The sequence below is a fragment of the Vipera ursinii genome (genome assembly GCF_947247035.1).
Source record: "Vipera ursinii genome assembly, chromosome: 1".
NCBI classification, from domain to species: Eukaryota; Metazoa; Chordata; class Lepidosauria; order Squamata; family Viperidae; genus Vipera; species Vipera ursinii.
Window position 1 is genome coordinate 192,827,669 of NC_139512.1, and position 12,791 is coordinate 192,840,459.

Below are 12,791 nucleotides of genomic sequence, written 5' to 3' on the forward strand. Positions count from 1 at the left end.
CTCTCCATGAAAACAAATGCTTAATAACTGGCATGAGGTGGTAAATAGGAAGTGATTTGTTTCTACTATGTTTATCCAAGATTACTGTTGTATAACTTCTTAAAAACTATTTCTGTAAGTCCAAATATACTTATGCAAGGTCTCGTCTTTCTTGATACAAGTAGAAAAATACTAAATTTTAAAGGCAGTTAAATGCCATAATCTTGCTGGCTCTCTGCCAATTAAAATTGACATGGGTCCCTTCAAGGACTCATAGGAACAAAACTTTGCTTAGAGAAGTTCTCTCTCCTCCTACCTACATTTCACTGGGTGACATAATTAATTGGCATAACAGTATTTGCAATTCATTTCACTGTGATAGCAATAGGAGAATATGTCAGAGGTGAAGAAGATTTTTTTTTTGCTTCCACTCACTTCCCATGTAGCTGTGTTGCTGAAGTTTCTGTCATACTGGTAGTTCTTGACTTATAATGGCAGTTAGGCCCAGAAGTGTGGTGTCGCACGACTGGGTCACTTAACTACAGCAATTTTGGAAGTCTCAATTGCCATCATTAAGTGAGGATTGTGCAGGTTGATAAGCAAAAACCTGTCATGACTGTGATTTCCAACTTCTTGTTGGCTTTGCAATTGACTTTGCTCATTGGAGGAGAGAGAACTTCTCTGAGCAAAGTTTTGTTCCTATGAGTCCTTGAAGGGACCCATGTCAATTTTAATTGGCAGAGAGCCAGCAAGATTATGGCATTTAACTGCCTTTAAAATTTAGTATTTTTCTACTTGTATCTACTTGATCTTTAAGTCCCTACATGGCATGGGTCCGCGATACCTCGAGGACCACCTGCTGCCGGCGTCGACTCCCCTCCGCCCTGTGCGTGCCCACAGAGAGGGCCTCCTCAGGGTGCCTCCGGTCAAGGAATGTCGACTGGTGGCCCCCAGGAGGAGGGCCTTCTCTGTGGGTGCTCCGGCATTATGGAACCAACTGCCGGTTGAGCTCCGGACGGCATCAGACCTCCGATCCTTCCGTCGCGGGTTGAAGACCCATTTATTTGAACTAGCGGGTCTGGCCTGATGGGGGTATATGGGTTTTTATAGGCTTGTTTTATCATTCTTGTTTTAACTTGGGCATTGATTTAATTGTTTTTTAATTTTTTTATTGTTATTTATATATGCCCTGTGAACCGCCCTGAGTCCCTTAGGGAGAAGGGCGGTATAGAAATCTCAATAAATTAAATTAAATAGGTAGTTGGAACAGAATATTGAAAATCACAATCATGGCCACACAGACACTGTGACAGTTGAAAATACGAGGACCTGTTGTAAGTATTTGTCATTCAGTGCCACTGTAACTCTTGCTGAATGTTTTTCAGGATTAAAGGTCAGGTTTTGAAATGACTGTTGATACAAAAAGTTTCCTAGCAATATACATTGGACTTTACACTCCAGCTATGAATAAATTAGTACAATACAGTATACATAAAGCAAATTATGCATTGTGAGCTGCAAAATAATTCTCAAAATCTTTGCCTTAAAAAAAATACAAGATCGCAGTTTGTTCTGGCTTTTTTTCTCTTTTCTTATTTTTTAATAAATTTTTATTGAAGAATTTATCTTACAAAATAACATTTAAAGAAGAAAGTAAAGTAAAGAAAAGAAAGAAAGTAGAATAAAGAAAGGAAAGCAATAGAAGAGAAAAAGACAAGTTGTTAAAAAATAAGTTCTAATCTTTACAGCAGTTATGAATGCATTTGGACTTTATCCTCTGTCTCTAAGGTTATATCACAACTCCTTCCTTTCCATAGTCTATCCTTTCTGATCATTAAACCCATAAATCACAAGCATATTTTTCCTATATTCAACAAAAAGTCCATAAAGGGTTTGTTCTGGCTTTATTTTTCAGCAAGATAATAAAAATAGAAAGAAAAAAACAACATACGTAATGGATATTTTATCAGATATTGAAAACATCATATGGAAAAAATGCAGATATATAATTCTTTCTATGCTTCTACAGTGAGTTTGCTGGGATCCTCTTCATAATCTGTATTGTTTTCCAGAGGTGCTCCTCCTTCAATGGGAATCTAGAAGGAATAGCATACAGAGATTTATTCAAGTAGGGGATTTTTAACTATCTGACTCAATTTTACCCCAACTGAATTTAACTGAGGTTTTTGAATCTCTCTCTCTCTCTCTCTCTCTCTCTCTCTCTCTCTCTCTCTCTCTCTCTCTCCCTCCCTCCCTCCCTCCCTCCCTCCTTCCCTCCCTCCCTCCCTCCCTCTCTCTCTCTCTCTCTCTCTCTTACTAAATCTCTACACATAATCTATTGGGAACTGGCATTGTTCTACCTTATAAACCCAAATTAATTGAATGGGAATTTTCTGAGGAAATGTCCCAGTAGGTCTGTTCCTCTTTTTATACCAGGTTGTTGGTTTAATATGTCTGTATATCAATGTAGCCATAGTTGCACCATTACTTGTGATAACAAAGAATTGTCTCTCACATTTCTGATCTACATATTTTGATCATTTGTCAAGTTGATGAAATAAATGCTTTTCCATTCTTTATCTCCTTTTATATCCATTTGGAGGAACATTGTTGCTGTTAGAGATAAAAATTAACTTAAACCATTTTTGAAAACATCTCAAGAAGAGATAAACAACCATTACACTATACAACTCCAATCTTCTTTGCATGTTTATATCTCCTTCATTCTTCCAAAATCACATTGTTGAAAAGCTGTGATTTAAAACACACATATTCCAATTGAATGAATGAACCTTTATTGTCAAAGTACAACCATGTATACATTGAGATTAGCTGAGCCTCTCTTCGTGCCCCCACCCCCAACTCACCGTGACACAAATCCTCCATATTATTACACCATGTGAGCTGATTGCACAACACACTGGCCTCGCAAGTCAATCATGCATAAAGTTTATAAAACTATTTCCCATTCAAAAGCCTAACAGCCCATGGATAAAAGCTGTTCTTCAGCCTGTTGGTACGGCTGGCTATACTCCTGTATCTCCTACCCGATGGTAGGAGAGTAAAGAGGTACTGTCCAGGGTGTGAGTTATCCCTGAGAACTTTCCTCACTCTTCCAAGGCAGCGAGCCCTGGCGATGTCACCCAGTGGTGTCAGGGGACAGCCCACAATGTCTTGTGCTATGCTCACCACCCTCTGTAATGCTTTCCTGTCCGTGGCTGTCAGACCAGCATACCAAACCACAATACAGTACAAGAGGACACTCTCTATAGTAGACCAGTAAAAGAGGGTCATTAGCTGTTGTTCTACCCTGTTCTTCCACAAGACCCTGAAAAAGTGAAGTCTCTGTTGGGCCTTTCTGGCCACCTGGGTTGTATTAACTTTCCAGGTAAGATCTTCACAGAGGTAGGCTCGCAGAAATTTAAAGGAGGAAACTCTCTCCACACAGTCCCCCCCCAATTTAAAGTGGGGCAGGTTCCTCCTTTTTCCTCTGGAAGTCTAGCACCATCACTTTCGTCTTGCCGATGTTCAGGTGCAAGTTGTTGTTACTACACCATATGGATAGTTTTTGTACCTCCGCCCTATATGCTGTCTCATCCCCACCTGTAATAAGACCCACCACAGTTGTATCATCTGCGAACTTGATTATCGCAGTGGATGGGTCAGATGATACACAATCATAAGTGTATAAAGAGTACAGGTAGGGGCTAAGCACACAGCCCTGTGGCGTGCCGGTGCAAAGCTTCAGGGGGGTGGACAAAGCAGACCTGACCCTCACTGTTTGTACCCAATCCCTAAGAAAGTCTTGAATCCAATCGTAGATAGCCGGGGAGAATTTCAAGTCAGTCAGCTTCTTGATGAGAATGCTCGGCAAAATGGTGTTGAAAGCCGAGCTGTAGTCAACAAAAAGCATCCTGACGTAACTTCCAGGTTTCTCGAGATGACTTGCTACAGAGTGTAAAGCAGTAGCTATGGCATCGTCTGTTGACCTATTTCCCCTGTAGGCAAATTGATGTTTGTCGAAATCCAGTGGGAGGCATGTCCTGAGATGTTGGAGAACCAGTCTTTCGAAGCATTTCATGACTACAGACATTAATGCAACACGTCTGTAGTCATTCAGGCACTCAACTGCAGTTTTCTTGGGGACTGGGACAATGGTAGCTGCTTTCAAGCACGATGGTACACATGCCGTTTGCAAGGAAATGTTAGAAATCCTTGTCAGGACCCCTGCTAATTGGTCAGCATAGTTCTTAACCACTATCCCCAGCATCCCATCTGGGCCTACAGCTTTGCTGGGATTCACAGTTCTCACTTGGTCTTCAAATAGGATGAGTTGCTGAAAAATCAGAAGGCTGGCCAGCAGAGGCTATGGAGTCTGGTCTTTTCACCTCGTAGCGAGTGAAGAAGATATTCAGCTCCTCTGCCAATGAGGCATCGGTGTTAACCGTGCTCCTCATACTGCCCTTGTGGTTGGTTAAGTGCTGCAGTCCCTGCCACACTTGCCTCGGATTGTTGTCTGCTAGGTGGTTCTCCAACTTGTGTTTATATTGCTGTTTCGCCATCCTAATGCCTCTTCTGAGATTTGCCCTGGCCTCTCTGTATGTGTCCCTGTCCCCTGCCTTAAAGGCAGAATCCCGGGCTCTCAGGAGTGTTCGTACTTCTGCAGTCATCCAGGGTTTGCTGTTCCTGTAAACTCTAATGCACTTTTCTGTTGTTACACTATCAGTGCATGTTTTAATATAAGAGAGTACAGCATCTGTGTATGCATTCAGGTCTTGATCTTCGAATACACTCCAGTCAGTGGTTTCAAAGCAGTCCTGCAACTGACTGAGAGCACCCCTGGCCAGGTTTTGACCCTTTTCGTGACTGCCTGAGTTCTTTTCTTGAGAGGGACATACTTTGGGCACAACAGGAGTGAAAGATGTTCAGATGTACCCAGGTGGAGGAGAGGGAATGCTCTGTATGCCTCTTTCAGATTAGAGTACACGTGGTCTAAAGTGTTCTTCCCTCTGGTGGGAACTTGCACATACTGTACTGTACAAACTTGGGGAGAACTGTCTTCAGACAAGCTTGATTGAAGTCCCCAGCCATGACAAGAGTTCCCACTGGGTGAGTTTGCTGCTGCCTGTTTGATGATGTCATACAGCTTGGAAAGTGCCGTAATGACATTGGCATCAGGTGGAATATAAACAGCTGTAATAATTACCACAGTAATTTCTCTAGGCAGATAAAAAGGCCTACATATGACTGCAGATAGTTATGTTAGGCCTCCAAGAGGTGTAATTAATTAATTAAGCTGTTTTCTCTGTATAAAAACACAGCCCAATTTCTAAAATATTTATTAAAACATAGGCCAAAAGTTTACCTCAGCCCAAAACCTGATAATATCATACTACTGGTAACAGAAGTCTGTTTTACCCAGAGAGAAACAGCTGGGCAATATCTAGAGCAGAGTTTTATGCTACACAACCACATAGATTAATAGGTGATAGGTGATAGGTGGGAAATGAGAGAAAGAGAAAGAGAGATCCAGAAGCCTTCATCAAGCCACATGTGCCATTGTTGCTGAATCCAGCAAGATCAGGAATGAGGGAGTACAAAAATAAATATGAGAGCAAGAATCCTGAAAGATAACAAGCCCTCCTTTCCTGCTCCTCATATCATTCACATGATGTTTCTGAATCTAAAAAGGAGGAGGAGAAAGAGGAGTAGTAGTAACAGAAGGGGGAAAACAGGACCTGACATGGCACAGAGAAGAAAAGTTTAACCCCCGCCACCACCTTCATGCTACATTTGAAATATAAAAATGGCAGATTGCAGCTGTAGGGAAGGCAGCGTGTTCATTTATTCAAGCCTGCGTATGTATGTAAATAAGATGGTGTGCATGCTTGAAATATAGTTCTGTGAGAAATGGAAAAAGTATATTGCCGAATGGGTTTCTGAAAGAAAACAGAAAAAAGAAGACAATGGGAAAGAGAGGGAAACATAGTTATAACAACTATGAAATGCATGAGTGGAACAAAATAGTAATTAAAATAATAAGAGGGCTCTGAGCTTGGGGGAAAACATATCCTGGAACTGAGAGAAAAAGAAAGAGGGTGAAAGAACAGCATTAAAAAAGATCTATACACCTGTGCTGCCAAAATCTGGATGAACATGACATGACAGTAAAAGCATTAAAAAAATATAACTCAACCAGATTTTTTTCAGCCCAGACAGAGTAACCTTAGCAAAGCTGTAAAAAAGAATAGAACTACATAGTCGATCCTAAGATAACCAACGCTTATTCTTTCCAATTCTCCATTCAGCAAAACAAAATCTGGAATCAGGTCTAAGAATCACATCTATGTGAAAAAAATCAGAAGCTAACAGACATCCTAGTGTGTGTGGGGGCGGAATTGCAGTTCTTACCTCCCAATATACTGAGTCATCGTAGCAGTTCTGATCAGGTGGCTGTCCCAGGAAAGGCAAGCTGAGAATTAATCCTGTATCGTGAGGAGGAAACACATAGTGGGTTATCAGTGAGAAAATTTTCTATAATAAGAGACATAAAGATTGCATAGAATACTTAAAACAGAGAAGCAACTATATGCTATTTCTGCAAATGATGCTTTGCTGCCAAAGCAGTCTTTTTCTACAAAAAAAAGAAAGAAATTACACACTTGTTGTAACAGCATGTTTTTTTTATTAAACACCCAAGAAGGAACAGTTTTGCATATTTTTATTCAGTTTTTTTAAAGATGCTATAAAGCTACATTTTTATCCATCCATTCTTCTACAGAAGTTGTTATCTGCAGGAAGTTCACCATTTCCTGGAGATGCCTTAATTTTACTGACCTGTAAATGCTCCTCCTACCAGAGCAATTGCAACGGAGCAGCCTAGACCAGCAGCCTGCATCCCAACAGATAAACTGCAAAGAGAAAAAAACAACGTTTTGTCATCTGGAAGCCTCATGCAGTCTTCTTTGACAACTATGTCTGGTTGCCAAGATGTATGTGTGCACACAAAACCCACTTCTACTTAGTCCAGCAATAAACAACTATGCAAGTGGGAGAGACTTTGCAGTATGTGCTTTGCTGGTGCCAGTGTGTTTTGCAAAGCAACCTGTTCAAATGTTTTATACTCAGCTAAGAACATACTGGATGAGCAAGGCTGATGAATGGGAAAGGAATGCAAACCACAAGTGAGTTTCTTTTTCTTCTCGATTTTCCTCTTCCTATTACTTTTATTCCTCAGGACCTCATATAGTTGCAGTTGCATATAGTTGCAGGACTGACAGATATTGCTATGATGATAACTTTATTGTCACTTTGAATGTACACCAATCGGCATACATCAAAATGAAATTTCATTGCATACAGCTCTCAAAGGGTCACCACCTCCGATATATACTCCTTGTTCGTGGCCCGCTCAAATTTCACATTGTCCACGCTGCCACCTCCACCAACTCCTCCTAAAGCCTCTCTCTCTTCCTCTGGGCCTGCCGACAGCCTCATCCAGTTCCTTTGCTGATATTATGGCAATGCTTCCCAAATTTAGCAACTTTAAGATGAGTGGACCTCAACTTCAAGAATTCCCAGGCCAGCTATTGTGGTTAGGGAATTCTGGGAGTTGAAGTCCACTCAGCTTAAAGTTGCTAACACTGACCTAGGGCTTGATCTATGATCAAATGCCACTACTCTGACTGACCCTAAACAGGTTACCAATCAAACTTATTTATTATTTTGTTGTTAGGGAGATTGATTACTTTCAGTCTTGTCTTTGTTTGGTTTTTCCAAGGCATCACTATCTATCTTGTTATAAGAATTGTTTTACCAGCAGAGAAAAACTGTTTAAGATCCTATTGCAAAATGAAATATTTTTGCAATCTATAGTACTTGGTGAGACTTTATTTCTCAAAGACAGTCTGTAAATCTGTCTGGTCAATTACATGACAGTAAAATACAGTGAAGAAAACTTACTTGCTGTTAACTTGCACAGCGGCTGCAATGATACTTGCAACGCCTCCCAACAGCCCAGGTAAACCATGCAGATTATGGACGCCGCAGGTGTCTTGAATTTTCAAGGAGGCCAGCAATGGCTAGGAGAGAAGAAAAGGTCATTTTGCAATTGCTTTAAAAATAAAATAAAGCTTCCTTGTCTTCTTTTTCACTTTCCGTTCTACACAAACTACCATGCTTTATAAAATACAAGTATATTGCAATGAAGTTTCTTTAAACATTGATTTGAGTCTGCTGTCCTACAAACAGATGAGATGGGATGCAACTATTCTGGCTTTCACTGGAATGATAGAAGAGACTCAGAACCCAACACTCAGTCTCACTTAAACAGACATGAATCTGGGTTTCCCACAGGCTTCTTTCTGATTGAAAGAACATAGTATAATATCATATATATCTACAATTCAAAGATACAGGTTGCACTGGCTACTAGTATATTTCCAAATGCAAATGCAAGCTGCAGATTATTCCCTATAATGCCAGTGCAACTCAGGGACTGAGTACTTTTAAGATAGCCTATCCATTTAGTTTTTGCCTATCCCACCCAAGGGTGCAGAAAATGCTTGCAGAAGAAGCCATCTATCAAGTGTGCCTTGAAAGTAGCCCTTCTCTGTTTGGGGGGGGTGTCTCTGTCCCTGATACAGCTTGCTTCCTATGATGGAAATCTGGAAGTCCCTGGGAACTTGGAGGAGATAGAAAGGCAATTGCAGAAGAGATTCCTTAATACCCATGTGCAATGATTATGCAGCCATGTGCAAATATCTATGCTGGTATCTATTAGCTAAGCCTTTCCTAACAAGTGTTCTACTAGCTCCCAGAATTCTAATGAAGACAGCTTAGAATATTGGAAACATAGAATATGGAGATTCCTAAGCTGGGGAAGCTGTACAGAATTACTTTTCTTTACAAAAAATACTCACAGATAAGTACTTATATCCAACAACTGAGATGATTCCTGCTATGCTACCAATTAACAAAGCCCCAACGGGCAAGATTTCCAGGTCTGCACAGGAACCCACAGCAACACCGCCTGCCAAGGTGGCATTTTGAATGTGTACCTGTAGGAGATATATAATATGAGAAGTGAGAGGAGATCTCTAATGCCAAGGGAAAGGATTTTCAGTTGAAGCACAGGATATCAATTTGGTTTAAATTATCTGAGTGTACCATAGGAATTGTGCAGCAGCACATGATGGCCTGCACACATAACCCTTGAAATAAGATACATAAGAACACTGCCTTATAAGAACCAGACCAATCCACAGATCTCCAGAACCAAAAATCTGTGTTTCTTCTGACCATGTTTCATTTATTAAAGAAGCAACCTGGAACTGCTCTATACAAGATATATGACCAGCCATTGGTTTAAAATCTATGAACACATGCTCTCTTCTTGGCAGTGGTTCACCAAGTTTAGATAATTTGTTTTTTGATTTAACTCTTATAAATGAAACTTGGGAGTTTCATATATGTTAAATACACAGAGAATTAAAATAATGAAAAGTAGAGTCATCGTACTTTTAATTGTTGGGTAAGGAAACAATTTCACCCTGTTCATTGTTTCTCATTCTCTATGGCAAGAAATGTTTGCTAAACAACAGTGAAATCATCAAGAACTCTACTTTCCCTATTGGGAAATCTCATTATCCAAGTGATACCATTGTGATAACAATCCTGTTGATTTGGAACCAGTGGTTATTGGAATTTGGCTATTTCTATGCCTGTGATCTCTATGTGATATCACACATCAAATATTCTTATGCCTGTAATATCTGTATGGTTGCTAAGAATCAATCAACCCTGCCTTGATGGTACAGAATCAATCAATCAAATGTATGTAATTGTAAGGTAGCCACTTTTATGATCCTTGTTATTGAGGTACAGGAGCACTACTGTCAGACCTACTCCAATACGATCCCTTAGGAAAGAAAGAAAAGCCCTTGACTTCATTTGCTTAAAGCAAAAGGTTCTTTTACTAAGAGTGATGGTTGCAGTAGAGTCAAGCCAGCTCTGAATTCTGCTGCACTTGCAACACACACACACACACACACACACACACACACACACACACAAGGATTGCCTCCAGATCATCCCTCCCCCTGTGACCAGTCTGTTTCTAGCCAACTGGAACTTGCCAAGATGTTTTGAGAATGCTGAGGTGTTCCAGGGTAATCCACATATTTCTCAGGGGGCCTAGTCGTGGGATACTGGTACAAACAGGATCTGGCAGTTCTGGTCTTTATCACCTGTCATTCCCTCCTCCTGTTTTCCTATCATGCATACAGACAGCTTGATTGCCCTTTCATCCTCCCCCCCCCACCTTTCAGCCCTTGATGGCAGGATGCCTGTGAGGCACCAAGCCAAATCAGGCAGAGGCTGACAACTACATTATGAGATAAGCAAAGCATGGCTAAATTCTTTCTTTTGGGTTATTTAAATTCTTTAAGTCTATTCTAGATGGCTCCTTACTTGTAGCTTTTCTTTTGGTCTGCTACAGATTCTCCATAGTTTTATAATAAAACGTTTTCTAAGTTAGAAGAAGCTTCCCTTGGAAAGGGGAAGCTCTGGAAATCAACACTGTTGCTCCCCTGGATAGCTGGATGCTCTCTCAGTGCTTCTTGAAGAAGAAGTAATTGGGTGAGTCTCTGGCTGTGATTGGGGCAACTAAGAAGCAAGTCCACTGTGGAAGAACCAGCCATTTAAAATAGACAATAAAGTCTAAGGACACTACAACTTATTTATGCCTAAAAGAAACCTGGCTGAAAGCCCAGAGTTAGATAATAGTTTGGCTGGCCTTGGAAGCTTTTACTATTGAGAATTGCAGCTGAGAAAAAAGGAGCAGACTTGGGAACTGCTTATCTGTGTGGCAGAGATGGTAATATTACTCTAAAATTGGCCTGTCTGAATTATGAACACAAATACTAACTTTCAGAACTGTATTGTGGAACTATTTTCATGTAGAACAGGCATGTCAAACTCGCGATGTCACGTGACGTTGCGCGACGTATCGGAGCTTTTTCCCCATTGCCGGCAATGGGGTGGGCGCGATTTCGTCACGACATGTTTGACACCCCTAATGTAGAAGAAACATATGGGACACTTTGGATTATAAATCTTGATTGTTAAACAACCTTTAATGGTTCTTTTTTCTCCCTGGATAGAAAGGATATATTTCTCATTGGACAGAAAAAATTGAATTTTACTTATATCTGCTTAGGGGAGAGTTAGGAACAGCTAGTTTGTTGGATGAATTTATAAAAGCTACTTACAAAAAAATAAAATAAAATGGATGTTCCAGACTTAGCTCTAAATAGTAAAAAACCATCCTTAACATCTGTCCCCAGTAGCCTGAGTTTTCTATATCACCAAGAAAATACTGATGAACCACAGAAAGAAATTCTCTCCATGTTGAAATTAATACAAGAAACAATTGCTTTAGCTTGTGATCAGGTTAAAAATAACACAAAGGAGATAAAAGAACAATTTTCTAATTAAATCTACAAACTCAGAAAATAACTACAGAGAAGGAACCAGCAACCCAGAAAATAAAAGGAAAACTAGAGAATGCTGACACAAACATTGAGGATCTAAAGGAAGAATCTAACAACCAGACTCAGATAAATGAAAATTTAGAAGACACAATGATAATATTGGAAATGGAAAAGACATTTTACAAACCATGGTTTCAGAACATACTGGATGACAAGTAAGGAGAGCTGATGGAATGGAAGATAAATTAACAGAACTGTGGGGAACTGGAGAAGGAGGGAGGCTGTTTAATGAATATCAATGTGCTAGTTCTTCCAAAAATACTTTAACCAAATTGTTTTTCTTGTTTCAATTAATACATACTAAAATAGAGGAAGAATTATTTGATGATCCAAATGCACTGACTTGGAAATTTAGTTGGCAAAGGAAGAAAGCTAGAGTAAGATTGAAGGAAACAGAAGCTTTGACCTATTAGAGGGGATGCTATATTACTAATTAAATATTTGAATATTGTATGGTTAAGAATAGATTGTTAGAAATAGAAGTATTAGATTGATAGGATTTGTAATCAGAATATCATATCTTAGTATGAAAAGGGAAATAAGAATATGCTAAGAACTTTGAATAAGGGAAGCTTTTGGTTACCCAAATATAACTTATTTTGAAATTATAAATGATTGGGATATTTTGAACATGGATGGGAAATTAAAATTGAAAAAAGCGAAAATAGGATATTTGTTAGACATATGATGATAGCCTACATATTGGGTTGGAAATATATAAGCCATGAAGATGTTGTAACTTTAAGAAGGTAATTGATCCATGGGCGTGTGAGGTTGCTCATGGCCATAAGAGGGAGCTAGAAATGTAGATTCTCTCTCTCACTGGATCTCTCTGAATATCTGAATTTGCTGATCGCTCTATTATTGCTTTTTTGCTCTGTATTTGCATAACTGTGTTTTTGACCTCTGGACTGGTAAGAAGACTTTGTATTAGGATTTGTACTTGGACTGTTATTTTTGTGTATGACCTGGACTGATTATTTTTGACTGTGTATTTTTGATTTTACACCACCTTAAAGTAAACTACTTTCTATTTTCACAACTCAGTGTATCTTGTGGTTACTGTGATCCCTTACTGCTCTCAGTACTCTTTCTTGTCTGTGCAACTCCTTGGTAGCACAAGAAGACCTCTGCACAACAATCCTTAACACTGGTTATGGGCCCAGCCCTGTACTGAGAGTTAGTACACACAGTGTCCAAGCTGAGTTTGTGTTAGCTATCTGGTGTAACAATGGCACAAGAACAGTCAACTGGCATCTC

At 39.7% G+C, this 12,791-nt stretch overlaps 1 protein-coding gene and 1 long non-coding RNA gene across 2 annotated transcripts in view; one reads left to right on the forward strand and one right to left on the reverse strand.

Annotated features, from left to right (window-relative positions):
* LOC310632646 overlaps positions 1 to 12,791 on the forward strand; it is a 1,302,393-nt gene that overhangs the window by 662,488 nt on the left and 627,114 nt on the right. The gene's annotated exons all lie outside the window — the stretch shown is intronic.
* The window catches only part of RHAG (Rh associated glycoprotein), a 35,718-nt gene continuing 24,793 nt past the window's right edge, over positions 1,867 to 12,791 (reverse strand). The window contains exons 6-10 of the mRNA XM_083349957.1: positions 8,901 to 9,038; positions 7,942 to 8,060; positions 6,817 to 6,890; positions 6,391 to 6,464; positions 1,867 to 2,075 (exon numbers count right to left, since the gene is read on the reverse strand). Coding sequence (XP_083206083.1) covers positions 1,995 to 2,075; positions 6,391 to 6,464; positions 6,817 to 6,890; positions 7,942 to 8,060; positions 8,901 to 9,038 — 486 coding nt within the window. The 3' untranslated portion in view covers positions 1,867 to 1,994. The remainder of the gene's footprint in view (positions 2,076 to 6,390; positions 6,465 to 6,816; positions 6,891 to 7,941; positions 8,061 to 8,900; positions 9,039 to 12,791) is intronic.